The 23,681-nt window shown below is 58.9% G+C and overlaps 1 protein-coding gene and 1 pseudogene across 7 annotated transcripts in view; one reads left to right on the top strand and one right to left on the bottom strand.

Moving 5' to 3' along the window:
- The window catches only part of ZFYVE28 (zinc finger FYVE-type containing 28), a 107,804-nt gene that overhangs the window by 67,217 nt on the left and 16,906 nt on the right, over positions 1-23,681 (top strand). For all 7 annotated transcript variants that reach the window (XM_051836673.3, XM_089324902.1, XM_070069531.2 and 4 more), the window contains exons 6-8: positions 548-637; positions 10,010-10,111; positions 11,226-12,446. In XM_051836673.3, the coding sequence (XP_051692633.1) occupies positions 548-637; positions 10,010-10,111; positions 11,226-12,446 (1,413 nt within the window). The remainder of the gene's footprint in view (positions 1-547; positions 638-10,009; positions 10,112-11,225; positions 12,447-23,681) is intronic.
- On the bottom strand, positions 20,232-21,458 carry LOC149127661 (uncharacterized; annotated as a pseudogene).

Genomic DNA, 23,681 nt, shown 5'->3' with positions numbered 1-23,681 from the left:
CGCAAGTGGTGTCCGACGGCTGTGCTAAACACTGCTTAGCCTTTACACGTTACATCATTGTGCCAGAAAAGAGATGAGAAGTATGGTGCCTGCAGCGCCTGCCCGTGGGTGTGGAGAGAGGCCTTTGTGTTTGCCCAGGAGGGAAAGGGAATCCAGGTGCTCGGGGAAGCGTCCGCTCCTGTGGGGCCCACACTTCCTCTGACACTCGAGTTGTTTCGATGTCCTGGGTGACCTTTTATTTTGTTCTGGTGGACGTCGCAGCTGTCCTTACGCATTTCACTCACACCCTGCGTCTTCCGTCCTGCCTGGGGCAGTGAGGGGAGTGGGCAGGTGTCGAGCGCAAAGGTCGAGCAAGGCCGCCTCTGCCAAGGCCTCCAGGTGCCGGCTCCTGCAGCTCTGGCCTTGGTGCACTTGATGGGGACGGTGGCCTAGGTTGCTCTCTGGACCCGACTGAGCCTGCTGTCTGGCTCCCACCCCCGACTCAGGGCTGACCAGTGGAAGTGCTGGGGGCAGCCCTCACCCCGCTCGCTCTCTCTCCCCTGGCCAGGGCCCTGGACTTCGGGTACCTGACCCAGGACATGATTGATGACTACGAACCGGCCCTCATGTTCACTATCCCAAGACTGGCCATTGTGTGGTGAGTGCCCCCTTCCCCTGCCTGGGAAATGGTGGCCCTGACAGCTGGCTTAGCCACCTGCTGTCTGCCCTCAGCAAGTGAGGGGCAGCGTTCCAGGTGCCACGACTTGTCCTGCCCAGGACACGGGTGGCTGCACTCCTGCAGATACTGGACAGGGAAGGCGGCCAGCGGCGCGTTGGTCACAGACACTCGCGCCCAGAGTCCCCTGCACGTGCTGGGTCAGTGACCCCACCGGGCTGCGGGAGCTGGGGGCAAGGTGCACCTGGCTCCCGGGAGGACGCGTTGGTCCGTTGGAATGATTCAGAGCAAGCACTGCCTGACTCTGCAGGCGTTCCCAGAGCTGCTCTGACAGCGCCGTGCCCCGGCCGCTCCTTCCTTATTGGTCCTCTCCTCACAGAGCTGGCGGGGCTGGCAGGGAGGGAGGCCCAGGAGGCTGCAGCGCCTCTCGCTCTGGGTGGGGGCATAGCTGGGAGAGCCGGGAGCTCACAGGTGCCCCAGCAGCATAGGGATCTTAAATACATCGAGACAAGAAGAGCTTGTTCAGCTGGGACCAAGAGCAGAGCCTGGGGGTCTACTGCTGCCCCCACACCAAACTCAGACCGACCCTTCCTCCCTCCCCTCCTCCCTGCTCATCTCCCCTCGTGCCAGGCAGGCTGTCACGGGGGTGCGAGGGAAGTGTCATGGAGAGCTCTGTGGGGTGGCCCCGAGGGCAGCTGGCGTGCAGGGATGGCACTGGGGGTGGGGAGTTCTGTGGATGGAGGCCCATTGGAGACACGGATGTGGGGAAGGTGGAGAGGGCTCGGAGGCCAGCCTAGGGCCAGGCTCAGGCTGTGGACCACCAGGGGCCCTGTGGAAGGGGAGTGAGACACACGCAGTGGTGTGCAGGGGTGGCACTGGGGGTGGCTAGACCCTGCCTCCCACTGAGGAACAGGGAACAGAGTTGCAGCCTGGTGCAGTGGGACAGGGCCAGCGCCCAGGGCCAGCGAGGTGGGGCACTGGGCATGAATCCCCCCTGGCCCCAGGCCAGGCCATTTGCTCACCTGGGTCCTCAGAGGCACCTTCTCATGGGGTCTCCCCGGTGGTCTTTGGATGCTAACTGGGCTGGGGGCTTTCCCAAACCCCTCAAGCAGCCAGTGTCCCTGGCTTGATCCTTCTGTCACCTCCCGTTTCCCCACAGAGCGGGGCAGGGCAGTGGTAAGCTTCACCGGAAGACGCAGGAGTCAGGGGTCAGGGAGTCTCCAGCGGCCAGCGCGGCGTCTGCTCGGGGTGGCACATCCTGCTTGGCGTGACACCTCTCGACTGGGATGCAAACATCTCTCTGTGGCCACTCGACTTGCATAGCAAGGCTGGTCAGGGCCTTGGTGCCGCTGCCCTGGGGGCGGGAGGCGAGCTTTCCTTGAAGAGCAGGGCCGCTTGGCCCCCTTCGTCTGCCCTGAGGTCAGCTGCTGCTTCCAGGACACACTGCAATCCCTGCCCCTCTCTTTTGTTGAAGAAGATAACTGGGGCCACCTGTGACACTGGCGTCCTGTATGGGTCCTGGTTCAAGTGCCAGCCGCTCTGCGTCCAGTCCAGCTCCCTGCTGTGGCCTGGGAAGGCAGTGGAAGATGGCCAAGTGCTTGGGCCCCTGCACCCATGTGGGAGACCTGGGTGGAGCTCCCGGCTCCCAGCTTCTGCTTGGCCTAGGCCTGGCGGATGTGGCCATTTGGGAAGTGAACCGCAGATGTAAGAGTCTCACCCTCACTCTTTCTCTGCCTCTCTGTTACTCTGCCTTTCAAATAAACAAAATAAATCTCTTTTTAAAGATAAATTTATTTATTGTTTAATTTATTTGGAAGACAGAGAGTTCCCCTCTGCCGATTCACTCCCTGAATACCTGCCACAGCCAGGCTGGGCCATGCCAAAGCCAGGAGCCTGGAACACAATCCAGGTCTTCCTTGTGGATGGCAGGGACCCAAGTACCTGTGCCATCACCTGCTGCCTCCCATGGGGCACAGTGGCAGGAGGCTGGACTTGGAAGCTGAGTCAGGACTTGAACCCAGACCCTCGAATCGCGTGCAAGCCTCCTAAGGCACGCAGCACTCACTCGCTCATCTCCCGTGGGGGTTCACAGCCTGCTTTCCCCTGGAAGGCCTGCAGGGCAGAGCAGGGCAAGCCACCATTCTCCGTTCTGGGGTGTGTGTGGTCCCCCTCCCAGTCAGACAGAGGGAACCTGTGAGAACCCCCTGGGGCAGCCTCCAGGGCTCTCTGCGGTAGCGTGCCAGATTCGGAACGAGCACGCGGGCAGGCGGCTGGCTGCCGTGCGCGGTGGTCTGACTTTCCCTGCTGCAGCCGGGTGCCTGTGTGTGTTCAGCTTCTCCTCGGCCTCCCCAGCGCCACTGGCGCCCGTGTGTCCTGTGTGCTGCCCACATGATCCGCCCTTCTGCCACCCGAGCTTTTGCTCCTTCCGTCCTGTCTGGGTCAGGAGCCCACCAGGGAGCCCTCATCTGGGAGGCAGAGTGAGGGCTGGGCCCCTGAGGGCGGGGGCTTTGTCCTCCCGTCGGTGGGAGCTTAGATCTCCCGTGTGCTGATTCACTCCCCAAATGCCTGGAACAGCCAGAGCTGGGCTAGACTGAAGCCAGCAGCCAGGAGCTCCTTCCACACCTCCCACTTGGGTGACAAGAACCCGAGTGTTTGGGTTACCCCTGCTGCCTCCCAGGGCGTGCGTCAGCAGGGAGCTAGAATGGAGAGTGGAGCTGGGACTTAATCTGGGCGCTCCCAGTATGGGACAGAGGTGTCCCGAGCGGTGGATAGACCGGCGCACCAGATGGTCACCCCTTAGTGCTGTTTTAAACAAGAGGGTTGAAATAACATTCAAAAGAACAGACCCTTGGGATAAGTTTATCCAAGGAGGTGAAAGACGTGGACTCTTAACACGAAAACATTGCTGACAAAATGAAAGACGTCATTAAGTAGACATTGCTTGTTCCTGGATTGGAAAACCTGATAGAGTTAGGATGGCTGTAGTCCCCAAAGTGACCTACAGGTTCCCTGGAATCCCTGTCAAAACTGCACTGTGTGTGTGCGTGCGTGTGCGTGTGCGCGTGTTTACTTTCACAGAAGTGGAGAAGCCGTTCCTGAAATTCGTGTGGAACCGCAGCAGGTCCTGAGTAGCACCCCCACACGCACACAGCACGGTGGCGCTGGCAGGACAGTTCTGTAGGCCAGCACGGCAGGCCTGGGGGCCAGGAGAAAGCCCCAGCGGCGGTGGCCGCCTGCTCCCTGACAAGGGCGCCACAGGCATCTGGAGAGGAGGGAACTGTGTGTTCAGCAAATGTCGCCGCACGCCTGGACGGCCACACACACAAGAGCAAAGCTGAACTCTGCAGTGGTTCCTTTTGTGTCGACTTGGCCAGGCCACGAGGCCCGGCCACGGGGTCACGTACCAGTCTGGGTGTTGCTGTCAAAGTATTGTAAAGCTGGCGTCAACGTTTACGTCGGTAGTCGGCGAGAACAGCTGGTAGCCCTCCATGCTTAAGGCCCTGGAGACAGCTGATGTGGCAGAGAGGGCACTCCGCCTCCGCTTGCCTTCGTGCGTGAGCTGCAGCCCCAGCTCCGCCCAGCTCCACCCAGCTCCGCCCCACTCCGCCCAGCTCCATCCAGCTCCACCCAGCTCCGCCCAGCCTGCTCGCCGGGGTTGGACTCACAGCCCCACAGTGGCTCGAAGCGGGTCCTTCCAGCCGGTCCCTGTCTCTGTCCTCTGTCCCTCTGGACCCCTCTGAGGAAATCTTCAGGTTGTCAGACTTGGTGATAGGTTCTTAGATTTGACACCAGAAGTGCTAACATAAAGAGAAAAAAATGGATAAACTGGACCTCACCAAAATTATTTTTTTTTATTTTATTATTTTTTTTAATTTTTTTGACAGGCAGAGTGGACAGTGAGAGAGAGAGACAGAGAGAAAGGTCTTCCTTTGCCGTTGGTTCACGCTCCAATGGCCGCCGCGGCCGGCGCGCTGCGGCCGGCGCACCGCGCTGATCCGATGGCAGGAGCCAGGAGCCAGGTGCTTCTCCTGGTCTCCCATGGGGTGCAGGGCCCAAGCACCTGGGCCATCCTCCACTGCACTCCCTGGCCATAGCAGAGAGCTGGCCTGGAAGAGGGGCAACCGGGACAGAATCCGGCGCCCCAAACCCAGTGTGCCGGCGCCGCTAGGCGGAGGATTAGCCTAGTGAGCCGTGGCGCCGGCCTGGACCTCACCAAAATTAAAGCTTGGACAACTGGAGGTTAGCCGAACAGTTAAGATGCTCGTGTCCGGGGGCTGCCGTGGTGCAGTGGGTTAAGCTGCTGCCTGTGGTGCCAGCGTCCCCTGTGGGCACTCCTGGCTGTTCCACTTCAGATCCAGCTCCCTGCTAATGCGTCTGGGGAAGCAGTGAAGGACGGCCCAAGTGCTTGGGCCCCTGCACCTGTGTGGGAGACCTGGATCAAGTTCCTGGCTCCTGGCTCCAGCTTCGCCTAGGCCTGACTGTTGTGGCCATTTGGAAAATGAACCAGCAGATGGAAGATTCGGCCAATCCCCCCTGGACACCCCTACCCCCACCACCAATAACTAACTATGCCTTTCAGGTAAATAAAATAAATCTTAAAGATAGATACCAGTATTCAACATCACAGCACCTGGGTTCAATTCCCAGCTCGCTCTCTCTTTTTTTAAGAGTTATTTATTTATTTGAGAGGCAGAGGTAGTCAGAGAGAGATAGACAGATCTTCCACCCGCTGGTTCACTCCCCCAAATGGCAACAATGGCTAGAGCTGGGCCAGGCCAACGCCAGGAGCTTTTTCTGGATTTCCCACGTGGATGCAGGGGCCCAAGCACTTGAGCCGCTGCTTTCCCAGGCCGCAGCAGAGAGCTGGATCGGAAGAGGAGCAGCTGGGATGCCAGCCATCGCCCATACGGGATGCTGGCACTGCAGGCAGCGGCTTAGCCTACTATGCCACAGTGCCGGCCCCCAGTTCCCAACTCTTGAGCCCTGATTCTGGCTTCCTGCTAATGCAGGTCTGGGAGGCAGTGGTGGTGATTCAAGTGGTTGGATTCCTGCCACCCATGTGGGGCATCTGGATTGAGTTCTCCTGTTCCTGGTGTTAGCCCTGGCCTAGCCCCAGCCATGGCATTTAGGGAGTGAAACAGTGGCTGAGAACTTTCTCTCCCCCTCTCTAAAGCATTTCTTTTAATTTAAGTAAAAAATGTGTGTGTCATTCACAAAAGTGAAAAGTCAGCCTAAAGAATGTGAGAAAATACGTAAATAATGTATCTGATAAAGGGTTTAGAATGCAGAATATAGAAAGAACCAGAGAGGTCCGGCGCTGTGGTGTAGCTGCGGTGTAGCGGGTAAAGCTGCCGCCTGCAGTGCCGGCATCTCATATGGGCACTGATTCGAGTACCGGCTGTTCTACTTCTGATCCAGCTCTCTGCTGTGGCCTGGGAAAGCAGTGGAAGATGGCCCAAGTGCTTGGGCCCCTGCACCCATGTGGGAGACCCAGAAGAAGCTCCTAACTGGTGGCTTTGGATTGGCACAGCTCCAGCCATTGTGGTCATTTGGGGAGTGAACCAGTGGTTGGATGACCCCCCTCTCTCCCTGCCTCTGCCTCTCTGTAACTGCCTTTCAAATAAATAAATACACCTTAAAAAAAAAAAAAAAAAAAAAAAGGACACCCAGTTTAAAAATGGGTACAGACTTGAGCTGGCATTTTTCTTGAGACTTACTGATTTGACAGGAAAAGGGTGGGGAGAAACAGGAAGAGAAATCTTCTGTCTGCTGGGTCATTCCCCAGATGGCTGCAGTGGCCAAGACTGGGCCTGGCCGAAGTCCAGAGCCACGGACTCCAATCTCTTGGGCCATTTTCCGCTGCTTTCCCAGGCCATCAGCAGAGAGCTGGGAGCGGGCCTGGCACTCCAAAATGGGAAGCCGGCATCACAGGTGGTGGTTTAACCCACTGTGCCACAGTGCCGGCCCCCTGAACTGTGTTCATAGGAGACACCTGAAAGATGCTGCCCGTCTGGCAGTTAAGGAAATGGAAATCAAGACCACAGGGAGGCCGGCGCCGCGGCTCACTAGGCTAATCCTCCGCCTTGCGGCGCCGGCACACCGGGTTCTAGTCCCGGTCGGGGCACCGGATTCTGTCCCGGTTGCCCCTCTTCCAGGCCAGCCCTCTGCTGTGGCCAGGGAGTGCAGTGGAGGATGGCCCAGGTGCTTGGGCCCTGCACCCCATGGGAGACCAGGAAAAGCACCTGGCTCCTGGCTCCTGCCATCGGATCAGCGCGGTGCGCCGGCCGCATCGCGCTGGCCGCGGCGGCCATTGGAGGGTGAACCAACGGCAAAAGGAAGACCTTTCTCTCTGTCTCTCTCTCTCACTGTCCACTCTGCCTGTCAAAAAAAAAAAATAAAAAAATAAATTAAAAAAAAAAAAAAAAAAAGACCACAGGGAGACACTTCACACCCGCCCCGTGGCGGTCAGCCGGAATAGCGCGTGCTGGTGGGCATGTGGAGGAATAGGACCCAGCGCGTCTGGGAGCATTAGCAGAGCCGCCTGATCCGCGCGGCCTGCCACACACCCTCCCAGGCACGCGCCCACATCTGCCTGTGCACCAGAAGCCTGCACAGACGCTGTCACGGCAGCACTAGGCAGCCCGGATCCCAGGGCGAATGAGTAGACAGAGCACGTGTGTGCACAGTCGTAGGAGCAGCAGAGCGCTCACACCGCCACCTCACGATGGACCCTGGAAACCTCGCGCAGGGGCAGGAGCCCGGCCCCCGAGGTCGTGTGCCACGTGTTCTCACCCTGACGAGATGCCGAGACAGCACACGCGTGCAGACAGAGGCTAGAGCCCAGGTCGCCGGGGTGAGGACGACTACTTACAGAAATGGGGGATTCTGCTGGGGAGAATGGTTTGAACTAGAAACAGGCGATGGAGCGCCCCGTGGAGGCGCTCACTGCCACAGAGCTGTGGAGCGAGAGTGTCGTCTCAGTTCTCTAAAAGAGATTGGCCTCCCGCCCTTCCCGCAGGGGCCTGGCCACCCGCCCTGGCGCCCACCCGGTGCGCACATCCTCTCACCTGTTCACCTGGGCTGCACTGGGCCAGCCCCCACCGCGCCCTCCACGTGCCCTGCCCACACCCAGCCTCCGCGATCCACCTGCTGCCTGCCAGCCTCAGCTCCTCGGGGAGACTTGGGCCGTGGCCCGGGCCTGTCCTGAGCCATCAACAGTAGCTGTGGGTGGCAGCTCCGCCCCACCCAGCTGTTCTCTTCCACACTCATTCCCTGGCCTCATTCTTCAGCTGCCTCCCGGCCCCCAGCTGGGTTTCTGCAGATGCTGGGGCGCAGGGACACTGCATCCCCGTTGTCCTCTGTGCTCCAGTACCTGGGCCAGCCGGACACTGACTTGGACCTGGAGACAAGCCTCGCCCTCCTGCTCAGGACACAGCCGACTGCCCTGCGTCTTCTCTGCCCAATATGGCAGCACAGCCCATGTTTTCCTGGGGTTTTGAATCTTCTTTTTGTACCTGAGATCCAATCTTAGGGACAGCCAGTCCCTTATTCAGTTCTTGTTAAAAAACGTTTATTTATTTTCATTTTATTTGGAAGGCAGAGAGAAAGAGACAGAATCTTTTATCTGCTGGTTCACTTCCCAAATGCCTACAGCAGCTGGGGCTGGTCAGGCAGGAGTCGGGACTCTGTATCTCCCATGTGGGTGGCAAAGAGTCAAGTACTTAAGCCATCACCTGCTGCCCCCCAGGGTGCACATGGCGGGAGGCTGGATCAGAGCAGAGCCGGAACTCTGACACGGGATGCAGCCACCCCACGTGGTGTCTACACCACTGCTGCAGACACCGGTCGCTTCATTCAGTCCTGGTGATGCCTTTTTCTTTTTTAAAGATTTATTTATTTATTTGAAAGAGTTACAGAGAAGGAGATACAGAGGCAGAGAGAGATCTCCCAGCCCCTGGTTCACTCCCCAGATGGCTGCAACAGTCAGGACTGGGCCAGGCTGAAGCCAGGAATTTCATCTGGGTCTTCCATGTGGTGCAGGGACCCAACCCCTTGGGCCATCTTATGCTGCTTTCCCAGGCGCATCAGCAGAGAGCTGGATCAGAAGTGGAGCAGCCAGGGCTTGAACCGGTGTCCATATGGGATGCTAGTGCTGCAGGCAGTGGCTTTACCTGCTATGCCACAGCACCAGCCTCCCCTCCCCCTCTTTTGTTAAAGATTTATTTATTTGGGGCTGGCACTGTGCCAAGCAGGTAAAGCTGCCACCTACAGTGCTGGCATCCCATATGGACACCAGTTCAAGTCCTGGCTGCTCCACTTCTGATCCAGCTCTCTGCTATGCCCTGGAAGGGCAGTAGAAGATGGCCCAAGTCTTTGGGTCCCTATACCCAAGGGGGGACCTGGAGAAAGCTCCAGACATTGCAGCCATCTAGGGAGTGAACCAGTGGATGGAAGACGTTCTCTCTGTTTCTCTCTGTCTGCCTCTGCCTCTCTGCAACTCTTTCAAATAAGAAAATAAATCTAAAAATATTTATTTATTCTGGAGGTAGATTACAGACAGACAGAGGGAGAGACAGAGGGTCTTCCATCGATCCCTTTTCCTTACTGTGCTGGATGTGTAGACAAGAACCCTGTTCCAGAGCGGATACTGTTGGGAGGTGACTGGGCATCTGGGCTGCCCGGTCCTGTGACCAGGCCGGAGGGCCCCGCAGAGGTCCTCGGGTCGCCGCTCTCAGGGAGAGGGCAACACGGTGGAAAAGGCTCTCTCAGGGCCAGCAGGCGTCCGGTGGTGCTGAAGTGGAATCGGGCCTCCGGGAGGAGCACCTGAGCAGCGTTGAGCTGGACGCTGGGTTCCTGCTGGCGGGGACGGCCTGTCCTGGGCAGGGAGCGCCTCTCCAGGCGTGGTGGGCACCCTGGAGGGCCGGTCAGTCCTGGCTGGTGGGAGCACACATGCAGGGGCCCTGTTTGCACTGTAGCCCACGCTGTGCCTTTGGGTAGTGGGCAGTTTCAGGGCCAATTCTCAGAGCCCCCGTAGATAAATTTAACCGCCAATCCTGCCTTTTCCGTTTTCAGGGAGGTTGATTTTAGTAACAAGTCTGGATGCTAATTTATCTGATTGCAGCACTGATGTACTCAGATTTTTATGATAATTTCATGATCTCTCCAGTGAACGTAAGATAAGCAGCCGCAGCAGATGAAGTCTGGGTAATACCTTTTATGTCCTAAACTTACCAAAGCGTCGGTTGCCAGGGCAAACAGTGAGAACTCCCCAGACAGTGTGACCCAAGCTGGGGTTCCCAGGCTAGCTGGAGCACCGGACACCTCACCACACTGGCTTTTGTGTCTCAAATGCAGTGGCCTTGTGGTCTATGCGGATGGACCCTTGAACTTGGACCGAAAGGTAGAAGACATGTCCGAGCTGTTCCGGCCCTTCCACACGCTGCTGCGGAAAATCAGGTGGGGGGACAGGGAGGGGAGGGGTGTGGGGGGGCGTGGGAACCAGGTGCTCAGGCCAGTGTTGAGTCACCACCGGGTCCTCCTTGGCTGGCTCTGTTCCTCTGCTGTGCCGAGCCCTGGGTGTGGCAGACCCAGCACTACTCACGTTCAGCGCACCACACAGCTACTGCTTTCCCCTGTTCACCAACAGCCCCCAGACTCACCTCTGGTTAAGTCCCTGGTTTGTGTCTGTGTAGTCACATTGGCGTCCCTTTAAAACCGCGTGCCTTTCTGTCGGGTGAGTTAGGATCTCTGCCAGGCAGCTGCTCGGAGCTGACAGGCTGGCCGTGGCCTCCTGCAGGGGTGGGGGCACAGGGCTGTGTGTGTCCTGTGGGCGCCTTCCCGGCCCTGTGGCTCTGGATGCTTGGTGCCCTCCCCTGGCCCCTGGGATCCAGGAAGCCCCCTTCCCTGGGTGTTGGAGCAGATGACCCTCTCAGGGTCGTGGGACATCCTGAGGCCTCCCAAGAGCCTGCCTGGTGCAGGGTGGCCTCAGGCACACTGGCTGAAGCCAGGAATCCTCTGGGGACCCTGGGAGCTCAGACCCCTGCCCCACAGCAAGGCAGAAGCGTCTCAAGTCCAGACCCCAGCAGCTTCCCCCTTGGCCCTGTGGACACTGTCGAGCTCTTGGGGCCCCGGCAGTGGCCTTGGCGAGGCGTTGAGCTCAGGCTGGTCTGCTGTTCAGCTGGCTGATGGCTGTTGACCGCTTCCCTTGTCCTGTGGGGTTCCGGGACCCCTGGACTGGGGAGAGGAAACAACAGTGACCAAGGAGAGGAGGTGCCCAGTGCAGAGGTCCACGGCAGATGGGGCTTGTAGGAGGGGAGGAGGGGCAGGGCTTGGGCAGGGCGGGGTCTGGGGGGTCTGCACACAGCGCAGGCTGTGAAGAGAAAGCTTGGAGCCGCGGGGCTACGGAGGCAGAATGTCGGCAGGAAGAGGCCCTGGGCGCGGAGCCTTTCTCTAGTAGAGGGGGCTTCCCGGCCACGGGCACTTGGTTGTGGCCGCTTTTCTGTGGTGCAGGCCTGCAGGTGCCGTGGCTGTTGGAACGTGCCCCCTTTGTCTTGTGTCCTGACCCTCGCAGGGACCTGCTGCAGACTCTGACGGAGGAGGAGCTGCACACACTGGAGCGGAGCCTCTGCATTTCCCAGGACGCGGAGCTGCCCATCCGGGCCGACGCCTTCGCCGCCCCACTGCCCCCCGGGGAGCCCCTCACAGCCAAGGCCAAAAACCCAGAGGCAGAGCTGGCCTGCTCCATGCAGTATGATGACCAGGAGCTGGAGCAGCTCAGCCGCATGGTCCACCGGGCTGGGGACGAGATGTCGTCCCTGCTGTCCCCACCCAGCGCCTGCCAGTCCCCTGCGCACAGGCCGGGGGCCGAGGGCAGCCCCCACGCGGAGGCCTCTCCGGGCAGAGCGCGGCCGCGGCTGGGCAGCGACGAGGAGGAGCGAGTGTTCTTCATGGATGATGTGGAGGGCACCGGAGAGGCCCCACACAGCCCGCTTGGGTGGGCAGGCGGCGCCGGGGCCAGTCCCCGGGAGAGGGTGCCACGTGCCGAAGCAGGGGCCACGGACGAGGAGCTGGACTTGAGCAACAACAATGTCGAGGACGCCAAAGTGCGGGCAGCTGGCCTCTCGGGCTCCAACTCCTGCAGCTGCCTGGACTCGCAGCTGTGCCTGGACGGCTGGGAGGGGAGTGCAGACGACGCAGAGACAGCCGAGATGATTGCCCACCGGACGGGCGGCATGAAGCTCTCGGCCACCGTCATCTTCAACCCCAAATCGCCCGCCTCCTTGGACACCACTGCTGCCACCCGGGAGACCCCAGGCCGAGGCGCACCCTCAGCCGCTCCGGTGGCCGAGGGGACAGAGGGCAGTACCCACAAGCCCAGCACCACGGCCGCCAATGGCCTCCTCAACTCCTGCGTGTGCTGTGGGAGCTGTGGGGGCAGCAGGGACGACACAGAGGAGCGCTTGCAGGGGACGTGCAGCCCAGGGAGTGTCATCAGCGCCTCCTACGCTGCCGGCCTCGCCAAGGCCAGTGACAAGGACCCCGAGAGCCTGGACGATGCCCAGCCCGCCTCCGAGGTCGCACTGCCCACAGACGGTGCCTCCGACAGGCAGGAGCCCAAAGCCTCTACTTCCGACAAGTGCCTGGTACCCACCCCGGGTGCCCTGGGGGACGCAGCAAGGGGGTCCCAAGGAGTGGATGAGGCTGTGAGGGAGCAGGAGCCTGAGGCCGCAGGACCGCCGAGTCAGCCGGGAGAGACGGCCCCGGAGGAGGGTCAGCCCCTGTCGGGCTCCAGGTAACAGCTGCTTCTGGGCCAGGGGAGGGCTGTGCTCTGTCTGCATCTGGGACGTGTCATCTTGGCTGATTCTCCACCGAGGGCTTCTTGGCCACCGGCAGGTGCTGGGCCCGGGGCCAGGTGTGTGGTCTGTGTGTGTGAGGAGCTGAGGGGAGACTGGCGGGCTCACCCGACAGAAAGGAAGGCGGCCGATAAATGTACCCCAGGGAGCCCCACTTTCAGGAGATGTGGACTCGGTGCCAAGCCCCTAGACTGCCCTTCTACCATCACGGCCCATCGTGACCCTGGTGTGACCCCTGTGTGGGTGGACTGAGCAGGGTGAGTGGCCATAGCACTAGGGCCTCACCTGTTGCCCTGGGCCATATCCAAGCACACTGGTTACTTTTCTGCCAACCCTGTTGGCTTCTGGGCTCACACAGGGCTGAATCGAGGGCCCAGGCCCTGGAGCCGGCGTGGGATCGGAGACCACCCTCAGGCAAATCTTCTGGCATGTTCTGGGGGCAGTTCCCAGGGCTCCTGCCGCTCCCTGCAGTCAGAGTAGGTGGGGAGGGCTCTCCTCTCTTCTCCCAGCCCTCCCCCCAGGGCTGCCTTCCCTCTCTCCGCTCCTCACTCCGCGGATGTATCCAGAACACAGCAGTTAGCAAGCATCAGGCCAGCACCTTGTCCTTAATGCTGGAGACAGGAAGGAGAGGGAGGCGTGGCCCCACCTCTGATGCTCACACAGGGCTGTGGGCCCAGCAGGCAACTAACCTGTTTCCAGGACTGCCTTCCTGGTCGGGGTGGGCACGGGGCTCAGCCTGAAGTCGGGCCGGCCACAGAGCGGCAGCTTCGGGATGGGGTCGGAGTGAGACTGACGGGCCTGGGCGCCGCGTGGCTGCACACCGGAGGGAAGGGGTAACCGCCTCTGCCTGCGCCTGGGCCTCTCGGGGTAGCACGTGGCCGTGCTGGGCCCCGGTGGCTGTCGGGCACTCTGAGGCCTTGGCTGGGGCTGTGCAGCCCCTCCTGTGCCCCTGGCTGTGGGCTGGGCCCAGGCTCGGGCAGCCTCCCCCCGCCCCAATCCATGCAGAATCCCTCGATGCACGACCTTTTCTGTCGGATCCAGTCTCTGAGCATGGCTTTTTTTTTTTTTTTTTTTTTTTTTTTTTAACAGGCAGAGTGGACAGTGAGAGAGAGAGACAGAGAAAAAGGTCTTCCTTTGCCGTTGGTTCACCCTCCAATGGCCGCCGCGGCCGGTGCGCTGCGGCCGGCGCACCGCGCTGATCCGATGGCAGGAGCCAGGAGCCAGGTGCTTTTCCTGGTCTCCCATGGGGTGCAGGGCCCAAGCACCTGGGCCATCCTCCACTGCACTCCCTGGCCACAGCAGAGGGCTGGCCTGGAAGAGGGGCAACCGGGACAGAATCCGGCGCCCCGACCGGGACTAGAACCCGGTGTGCCGGCGCCGCTAGGCGGAGGATTAGCCTAGTGAGCCGCGGCGCCGGCCTTTTTTTTTTTTTTTTAAGATTTATTTATTTATTTGGAAGGCAGAGCTACAGTGAGGCAGAGGCAGAGAAATCTTCCATCCGCTGGTTCACTCCTCGAATGACCCCAGGAGCCAGGAGCCAGGAGCTTCTGGGTCTCTCACCTGCGTGCAGGGGTCCAAGGACTTGGGGCATCTTTCACTGCTTTCCCAGGTGCATTTGCAGGGAGCTGGATTGAAAGTGGAGCAGCCGGGAGTTGAACCAGCACCCGAATGGGATGCCGGCACAGCAGGCGGCCGCTTAACCCGGTCCACCACAGCGTGGCCCCAAACTTGACGTTTTCAAGGTTCACGGATTCGCGCACAGGGAGGGTGTATCAGAGGTTTTGTTTGGGTGAGCGATCTGCCGCGTGTGGGTGGGGGCCACTTTTGCTCGTCCACTGCCCTGCCGACGGGTGTGTGTGTCGGTTCTAAGTGGTGGCTGTCGGGTGTCCATGTGGATCATGTTTGCAGTTCTTTCGGCACCTGGCTAGGGAGGAATCGGTGGGCTGTACAGCGTCTCTGACTTTTTGAGGGGCTGTCAAACTTTTCCACACTGGCTGTAGCTTACATCCCACCAGCCCTACACAAGGGTTCTAGTTTCTCCATGTTCTCACCAACACTTATTACTGTCTGAGTTTTTAAAAATTCTTTTATTTGCCATTACTTTTATATTTGTTTATTTGAGAGGCAGAGACAGAGGACTTCCAGCCACTGGTCTCCTCCCCAAATCCTGCAGTAGCCGGGGCTGGGCCAGGCCAGAGTGGGAGCCAGGATTCAGGCAAGGTCTCAGACCCACATGTGTGGCGAGAACCCGACTACTTGAGCCAGCGCTGCTGCCTCCTTGGTCTGTGTCAGCAGGAAGCTAGGATCGGAGCCAGAGCCAGCACTGAGGCCCTGGTGCTCCAGGGGGGGACGCGGACATCCCGGGCAGTGACTGAGCCGCTGTGCCCCCCCCCCACCCCCGCGCCCTGCCGCTTGTTTTCAAGCCTCTTGGAGGTGCCCCCGTCTCTGAGGTCAGGCCGCCGATTTTACTCGCCGCCGCTAAGCTTGTCTTGGTTAGCATTTGGTAGCATCGGGTGCGCTGGGCCCAGGACCTCTGCCGTTTATACTCAATTCAGGTCTATAAATCTGTGAAATATTTGCCTGGTTCCCCATCACCTCTGCAAAATAAGATACACTCTGAGCAGTTTGCTCAAGGGATCTTAGTCCCTCCTGCCCCGTTTCTTAAGTTTATCCTTCAACTCCTAAAAATATAAGCAAGGATGTCCAGACAGATGCACGGCCCCACGTGCGTTCCTGCCGCTCACGGCTTCCCAGCCTTGCTTTCCGGGAGTTCCTGCCGGAGCCTGCCCTTGGTACTCTCCAGGGATCCCCGCTTTCCTTTGCAACTGAGCCCCCCGGCAGTGCGGCAGGACCGGCGCGCACCCCGTGAGGCCCTGGTGCTGGCCTGGGCTGGGATCCAGGCCCCTGCTCTGGCAGGCGGGGCTGCAGTGAGGAGCCTCAGCCGGCCTCCTCCTCTGGACGTGGCCACAGCCCGTGGATGGGTTCTCCCTGGGAGGCTGCGGGATGGCTGCCTGCTCAGCCCCCTGGTGGTGGACTGTCTTTCTGCAAGGCTGAGCCGAGACGTCACGGATGTTCTCACAGAGCAGTGTCACTGTCCTGCTGCTGACCTGCCCAGGGGACCACATGTGGGCACCCACCCTGTCCAGAAATTTCTCCCACCAGGGACACCACTCTGTGCATGGAGCCTCAGCCTCCTGGACCTCGTGCACTCAACTGAGCCAAAAACTGCCCAAGCTCACCAAGAAAAGCAGAGGACCCTCCGGGGCCTCATCTCCCACAGAGGTGTTTCTGGAAGGAGCCAAGGATCTGGGGGGGACATAAAGCAGGTGGTCCGGTGATTGTGACAGCAGTGCACTGGGTCCAAGACCTCAGACAGCGGTGCCTGGGGCCCGGCCGCACCCCCGGAGCTGGGAAGCAGGTCAGCCGGCAGCACGTTGGCCCGTCCTGTCCACAGTCGTCATTCACGCACTCACTCATTTGTGTCACAAGCACATTTCGGGGGGCCTGAGGCAGGTGCTGGAAACCCCCTGAGGGAGGAGACAGGCGTGGCCAGTCCTCGGGAGCATGATCTTGCATCAGGATGGGAGTGGCTGCTATTAAGACGAAGAGGACACCAGCAGCAAACAGTGAGACACCGGACGCCTGGACAGCTGGACATTGGCAGGTGCTGGGTGATGAGCAGCTGGTCTCAGGCACAGGTGTGGGTGTGCTCGCTTCGCCCACATGGCAGCCAGAGTGAGCAAGGCCAAGACGCTGGCCCTCTGCCCTCCTCTGTGCCTGGAAGAGGCTGGACCCCTCTGCCTCTGCCTGCAGCGAGCCCTGCTGCTCTCCCTCGCCTGGACCTGTCTGGGGACCCACGCATCTGGCAGGTGCCTCTGCAACCCCCATGAGTGTGGCGTGGAGGGCACAGGTGAGCCCAGGCTGCGGGGGCCTCTGTGTACTCCAAGGAATTGAAACGTGTGGGACCGAGGCCAAGCATCTGCCTGTGGGGCCGGATTTCCCCGAGACCCCCAGGGCAGGTGCTTCTGGAGATACAGAGGGTGGCCCCAGGCGGGAGGGCAGGGGGGACCCACGCAGGCCAGGAGGTGGGTCTGGAGTCTGGAACCAAGGCCCCCGGCCCGGAGAAGCCCCGCTCTGCGTGTTTCCCCAGGCCTGGCCGGTTCCGCCAGCACCATCGTCCCGGGTTCTGGCCTGTTAGGAATGTTCCAGAACCTGCGTCCTTCTGCTGTTTTCACTGGCCCTTTTCTTTTGGAAAAGTTGATGTTTTTAAAACCTCGTTTTCCCCTGGCCCATGCGTCCCGCACCGTTGTCCCCGCAGCCGGCTCTGTGGACGAATGCGCCCTCCCCACCGACAACGCCGGGCCGGCTCCTCCCGTTGCGGGTTCTAGACACAGGCCCTCTTCATTGTAGGAACTTTGGAAAGACTAAAAGAAGGAAACAAAACGCCTCTCAGATCTTACGAGTGTTCGTGATTTTTTTTCACTGTGTGACTTTTCGGTCATTTCTCTGCAAAGTTCTTGGAAAGCGTGGCTCTAGCGGAACCCTGCTCCCTCCGAGGGACGCCTGCTCGTGCCGTCTGTGTTTTCCATGTCTGCATCCTCTCGGAGTGGAGTTGGCCTGCGAGCAGTTTCCTTCCAGGTGCTCTGCCTCTGGCCTCAGTCCTTAGTGGGGAGGCACAGACGTCCCAGGAAACGCCGTGGGGGTGCTGTGCGACTCAGTTTCCCAACCTGAGAGGCCAACCGGGTCCCCCCGGCCCTGTCTCGCGTCTCTGAACGGCGAGCTCTGCGTGCCTTCCTGCTCCGTCTCACCTCTGCCACCTGCCCAGGGACGGCTCACCCCGTGCCCGTGGGGCTTCCTGTTTTCCTTACTGAAAACGCCCCTTTCTCCTCCCTCCTACCAGCCTTTAGCTTTTGCTCATCAATGGCTTCGCTGTGTCTGGTGTGGTCAGGTTGATAAGGATTCTAGAGACAGCTTTTGGTCCCTGGCCGGTTGTGGGTGACTGTGCGTGGCGCGTGCCACGTTTCTCCTGCTCCAGGGATGCAGCGTTCTCCTGGTCTTTGCTGTCCGAGGGCGTGACTGTCGGGAACCTGGCTCTGAAGTCTTGGAAACCTCACTGCTTGTCACGGCCCAGAGGCTCGCCTGCCCCTGGAACCCAGCTCGGCGGGGATTCCCTGCCCTGCCCGGCCGACCTCCCTGGCTGCCACGTCGGGGAGAGTGCTAGGAGCCTCCTTGTCCCCGAGGAGAGGCTGAGCCCTGCCCTCAGCGGGAGCCACTACTCCTTCCTTGGAGCCTGGTAATGGCCGACGGCTGACGCTGGGGCGCTGGAGAGCTGGGCTGCAGCACTGTGCTTCCTCGCCCCGGGGGTGTACTCGGGAGGACACACACAGGGAGCAAGGGGAGCTGAAGTCAGGAACTGGCTGCAGGACTTAAGCCTCAGTTTTGTTGTCTGCAAAATGGGCGCAGGAGAGCCCCCAGGTCCCCTGACATCTTGAGGCACCACAGGAGGCTGAGGCGCCCCGAGTCGCAGCACCTCACCGCTGTCCCCGCTCAGCGCCGCTTGTCCCTGGCCGCGCCCTGCCTCGCCTCCTCCCTCGGGACTGTCACCCGGCCTGTTCCTTGCCATCTCTGCTGTTGCCAGCCTGCCTGTGGCTGCCTTGTTGTCATATCGGCACTTCACCGTCTGCTGGCCCATGCCCACTGTTCTCCTGACGGCTAACGTCCCACAGGTGCTTGGTCCTGTGGGTTCCCGCCCCGGCTTCAGCTTCTCATTCGGACTGCTGCTTCCTGCCCAGCTCCTTCTCTGGGGGGCACCTGCCATGCTTCATAGCTCCGCCCCTCTGCCTCCTGAGGGGTTGGGGACCCTGGCTTAGATGTGTCAGGGCCCTCGGGTGCCCTGCCTTCAGCCTCAGGTGGCTGTGGCTACAGAGAGCCTGCATCCTGCCTTCAGCACCATTGAGCAGTAACGGCTTGAGGTCCACGGGGCCTCCCTCGGGCCACGGAGGGCCCTGCAGCCCTCAGCCCAGGCCAATGCCAGGCAGCGGCAGGCAGCAGCTGGCCTGGGGTAGATGAGCTGCTGGTCAGTGCCCTGAGTGGCCCCCTGCACCAGGCGAGCTCCTGTCCAGGGGCCCCCGCGGTCCCCCTGCCCTGAGTGGCCCCCTGCACCAGGTGAGCTCCTGTCCAGGGGCTCCCGCGGTTCCTCAGCCTCGACAGTCTGGAAGGATGTGTTTTCCTTTCCACAGGTCTGGTGCTAGGGTTGCTGGGCGTGGTCCTCCGTGGACCTTCCAGGTAGGGACGGGCAGGGACAGTGTGCCGCTGGGCCAGCTACCAGTCAGTGACCCGAGACACAGTGGAGCTGTCCCCTGCCTGGCTGGGCTCTCCGTGCTGGCCTCCAACAGGCTCCCAGTGGAAAGGGGGCCTCTAGCAGGGCTGCTGGGGCTCAGTGGGAGATGAGCCCGGGATGGGGGTGACGGGGAGACTTGGGGCAGGCGGCCCAGCCTTCCCTGGAGGCTGCAGGACCCCGGGCAGCAGATCCTGCCCCGCAGGCCTCGGCCGCTTCCTGCTGGCAGGTGCTGGCCTGGCCACTGCAGCTGCACTCCCTGGGGCTGCTGCCCCATAGCCTCCCAGCCACTTCACCCCAGGAGGAAGGACAGGAACGACCGAGCAGCTTAGACTGGGAATGGTTTAGGCTCCTGAAAAACAGATCAGGCAGAAAGACCGCGTCAAGTCAGCTGCTCGTGAGCAACGGGCTTCGCGGGCTGACACCAAGTGAGGTGGGGACGAGACCAGAGCTGGTCCGCCGCACACAGGCCTGGGGTGGGTGGGAGGGCCTGTTCTCCCACGCCACTTGCTGGCACTGGCCATGCAACCCCAGCTGTGTGACAGCCGGGTCACTGCACCCCCAGAAGAGCGGTGACCTGGGCCTCGAGCAGCAGGTGCTTCCCTCGTGCCGAGGTCTCCTGCTGAGCCACAGCTGGCCGGCCTGGCCGAGGGGGCAGCTGGCCCTTCAGCCGGACCTGGCCCACCGGCGCTGCTGGCAGCCGACCTCACAAGGGCCCTGTGCCTGTGGCCTTGCCCTGCAGCCTGGCCTTGGGTCTCTGGCACCATCCATACCCCGCCCCTTTCCTGGCCGTCTCCATCATCCTCCAGGGCGCAGACTGCTCCTCCTGCCGTTTGCTCACGGCCCCTTCCCACGGTGCGGTCGGGGCCAGGGAGAAGCCAGCCTGGCTGCAGGAGAGGCAGAGTGCTGGGTGGGGCAGCCCGTGTGAGGGCCGCAAGGTGGTGGCCTGTGCTGAGACCTGAGTGAGGGGGAGGGGCTGGAATAAAGGTGACCCGGGAGCAGGAGCTGCAAGGGCCCCGATGCCAGGTAGGAGCAGTGGGGACATGGAGGAGAGCGGGTGTGTGTGTGTGTGTGTGTGTGTGTGTATGAGTGTGTGTTTGTGACTATGACTATTTGTGTTTGTATATTTGTGTTTATACATGTGTATGGGTATGTTGAAGTGTGTATATGTGTGTATGAGTGTTTTTGTGTGTATGTGAATGTATATGTGTGTATACATATGTGTATATACTATTGTGTGTATTTGTATGTAGTTTTGTGTTTGCATATTTGTGCATATATGTGCATGTGTGTATGTATGTGTGGATGTGTTTGTATATGTGTATGTATGTGTGTGTATGTATATATGTGTATGTGTTTGTATGTATGTATGTGTGTGTCTATATGTGTATGCGTGTGTTGTGTGTATATGAGTATGTATATATGTATGTATGTGTGTGTATGTATGAGTGTAGCTTGATAATGAGTATGTATATGTGAGTGTATGAGTATGTATGAGTGTGTACATATGAGTGTATATATGTGTGTATATATGAGTGTGTGTATATGTGTATATATGTGTGTATATATGAGTATATGTGTATATATGTGAGTGTATATATGAGTGTGTATATATGAATGTGTGTATATATGAGTATATATGTGAGTGTGTACGTGTGTATATGAGTGTATATCTGTGTATATGTGAGTGTATATATGTGTGTATATATGAGTGTGTGTATATGTGTATATATGTGAGTGTGTATATATGAGTATATGTGTATATATGAATGTGTGTATATATGAGTATATATGTGAGTGTGTACGTGTGTATATGAGTGTATATCTGTGTATATGTGAGTGTATATATGTGTGTATATGAGTGTGTGTATATGTGTATATATGTGTGTATATATGAGTATATGTGTGTATATGAATGTGTGTATATATGAGTATATATGTGAGTGTGTACGTGTGTATATGAGTGTATATCTGTGTATATGTGAGTGTATATATGTGTGTATATGAGTGTGTGTATATGTGTATATATGTGTGTATATATGAGTATATGTGTGTATATGAATGTGTGTATATATGAGTATATATGTGAGTGTGTACGTGTGTATGAGTATGTGTATGTATGTGTATGTATGTGAGTTTGTAGCTGTATATATGTGTTTATATGTGTGTATATGAGGTGTGTATATATGTGTGTCTATGTATGTGTATATATGTGAGTGTGTATATGTGAGTATGTGTGAATGTGTATATGTATGTATATATGTGTGTGTGTATGTGTGCATGAGTGTATATATGTGAATATGTGAGTGTGTGTGTCTATGTGAGTGTGTGTGTCTGTGTGAGTGTGTGTGTGTGTGTGTGTGTGCGGATGCAGCGGGGTTTGGAGGGGACTCAGAGCACTGCGGTGGTTCCGTAGGCAGGATTTTTCCTGAGGGGAGGAGCAGCGGCAGAGGCAGTGACGTGGAGCTGGGGGCCGCACGTCCGGTGTGTTCACGCCACCTTAAAGGGCTCTGCTGAGTATATTGGTGACAACAGATGGCAGCAGGTGAGGGCTCTGGTTCCTCCGTGCCTGGCCACCACTTCCTGTGACCAACCTTTTGACGGATTCAAGCATTCACGTACTTGAGCGGGCAGAGAGAGCCCCGTAAATGCCCACGGCAGCCCTGGCCACGCTGGGACCTGGGAGCTCCGCCCAGGACCCCCGCGTAGGTGCAGGCACACACCTGGCCGTCCCCGGAAGTGAGAGGTGCTGCTCCCGGGGCCTTGGTTTGCCTTCTCTTAAGGAGGACCAAGTCGGCTCCTCTGCAGCTCCCGTGCACCAGCGTGCGCTCGGAGGCGAGGCACCTGCCGGCTGCGGCTGCTGCTTCCCGGCGGGCTGGCGTGGGCTTGCTGAGTCCCCTGTGCGTTCCGCGTGCGGGCTCTCTGGGACACACGTGGCCCACGTGCATTTTCTCCCTGACTGGCTGTGTCATTTGGAAAGTGGAAGTTCGTAATGTGATCAAGTCAGGTTGACTGTTTGCTGCTAGGGATTATGATTTCGGTGTCGTATCTAAGAATCGCTTTCATAACCCAAAGCCACTCGAGTTTTTCCTGTTTCCTTTTGGAGGTTTTCTTTTTAGGCCTGTATTCCATTTGGAGTTCACTTCTATGTGTGAAATGGGATGTGGATCAGAGTTCTGTTTTGCATAAGCAGAGTCAGTTCTTTCAGATGTATTCTCTCCACCTGGCTTCCCACCTTTGCCAAAATCAGTTGGCATTATTTGTGCCTAACAGTATAGTTAGAGGTGCCGGCACTGTGGCTTAGCAGGTTAAGCCACCATCTTCAGTGCCAGCATCACATATGGGCACCAGTTCAAGTCCCAGCTGCTCCACTTCCCATCCAGCTCCCTGCTAATGCTCCTGGGAAAGCAGTGGAGGATGGCCCAGGTCCTTGGTCCTCTGCACCACATGGGAGACCTGTATGAGGCTCCTGGCTCCCAGCTTCAGCCTGCCCAGCCCTGGCCTTTGAGGGCCATTTGGAGAGTGAACCAGCAGATGGAAGACCTCTTGCTCTCTGTCTCCCTCTGTCTCTGTGACTCTGACTTTGAAATAAATGGATAAATCTTAAAAAAAAAAAATCAGAATTCACTGGGCCTGGCATTGTCTTTGTGGGGAGATCTTTAATTGCAAGTTCTATGACTTTATTGGCTGTTTATCAGCCCTCTTATGTGGTGGGTGGAAGAGCCGCATGGTGCCCAGTCTCCACTCTGTGCTCCTGAGTGGCCCTCGGACCCAGTGGCGACACCCAGTAGGCCCCCGCCTAGCCCCCTCCAGGGCTCCCCCTCTCCCAGCCCCTTGGCATCAGACCCTTGGTGGCTCGACTCAGTGTAGCAGTCAGCTGTCACCAGGAAGTACCCGGCGCAGGTCGCGCTATGAAGAAGAAAGGTTTCTATTGGCTCATGGTTCTGGGTTGTGAGGTTAGGCTTGCTAAGATTTGGTGATGGCAGAGCCCTGGGGACAGAGCCAGGAGCGAGCTGGTCTGGTGTCTGACACCATAGGGGTTCAGTCGTGGGGCCCCCACTCTGATGACAACTAGTCCTGATGGACCCCCATGGACCCTACCCCGACCACCACAGTCAGACTGAGTCTTCCCCTCTCAATGCCTCAGTGGGGGCTTTGGGGGACGCTCAGACCCTCTGCAGACCACCGCACCCCGCCCACCCAACCAGCTCCTGCCCCACATCCCGCATGGCCTTCCACATCCTGTAACTAAACCCGAGTTTGTTCCTAGACATCCACCCCGCGCTCTCCTGCTCCTGGTCCTTGTCTGCTCTCTGGGCCACTGGTTCTTCCCCCACCCCCACCCCCCACCACACACACACTGTTCCTCCTGCCCATCTGCACCAGGTGCCACGTGGGCCCCATGGCCATCGTCGAGCAGGCATTCCGTGGTCACCCCTCCTTCCCCAACTATCGGACTCCAGCTCCATGGCTGCCTGCAGGGCCCATCCTGGGCCACCCACGTACCTTGTGCAGTGTGGCACCGCGTCCTTCCTGCCATCTCCCGAGCACCTGCACGTGACTCGAGATCCTTGCGTGGTCCCCGTATAAAGGTTGTGCCAAGGGCTGACAGGCAGCAGGGTCTCGGAGGACATCCCAGGAGCCAGACACAGGGGTACTTCCCGGGTCTCTCACATCCTTTTCTTTTTTTTTTTTTTTTCTTTTCTTTTCTTTTTTTTTTTTTTTGACAGGCAGAGTGGACAGTGAGAGAGAGAGAGACAGAAAGGTCTTCCTTTGCTGTTGGTTCACCCTCCAATGGCCGCCGCAGCCGGCGCACTGCAGCCGGCGCACCGTGCCT

Source organism: Oryctolagus cuniculus, chromosome 2, assembly GCF_051225735.1.
Source record: "Oryctolagus cuniculus isolate XC-2025 breed Fujian yellow rabbit chromosome 2, ASM5122573v1, whole genome shotgun sequence".
Classification (NCBI taxonomy): domain Eukaryota; kingdom Metazoa; phylum Chordata; class Mammalia; order Lagomorpha; family Leporidae; genus Oryctolagus; species Oryctolagus cuniculus.
This window is presented reverse-complemented; position numbering and strand designations above follow the sequence as displayed.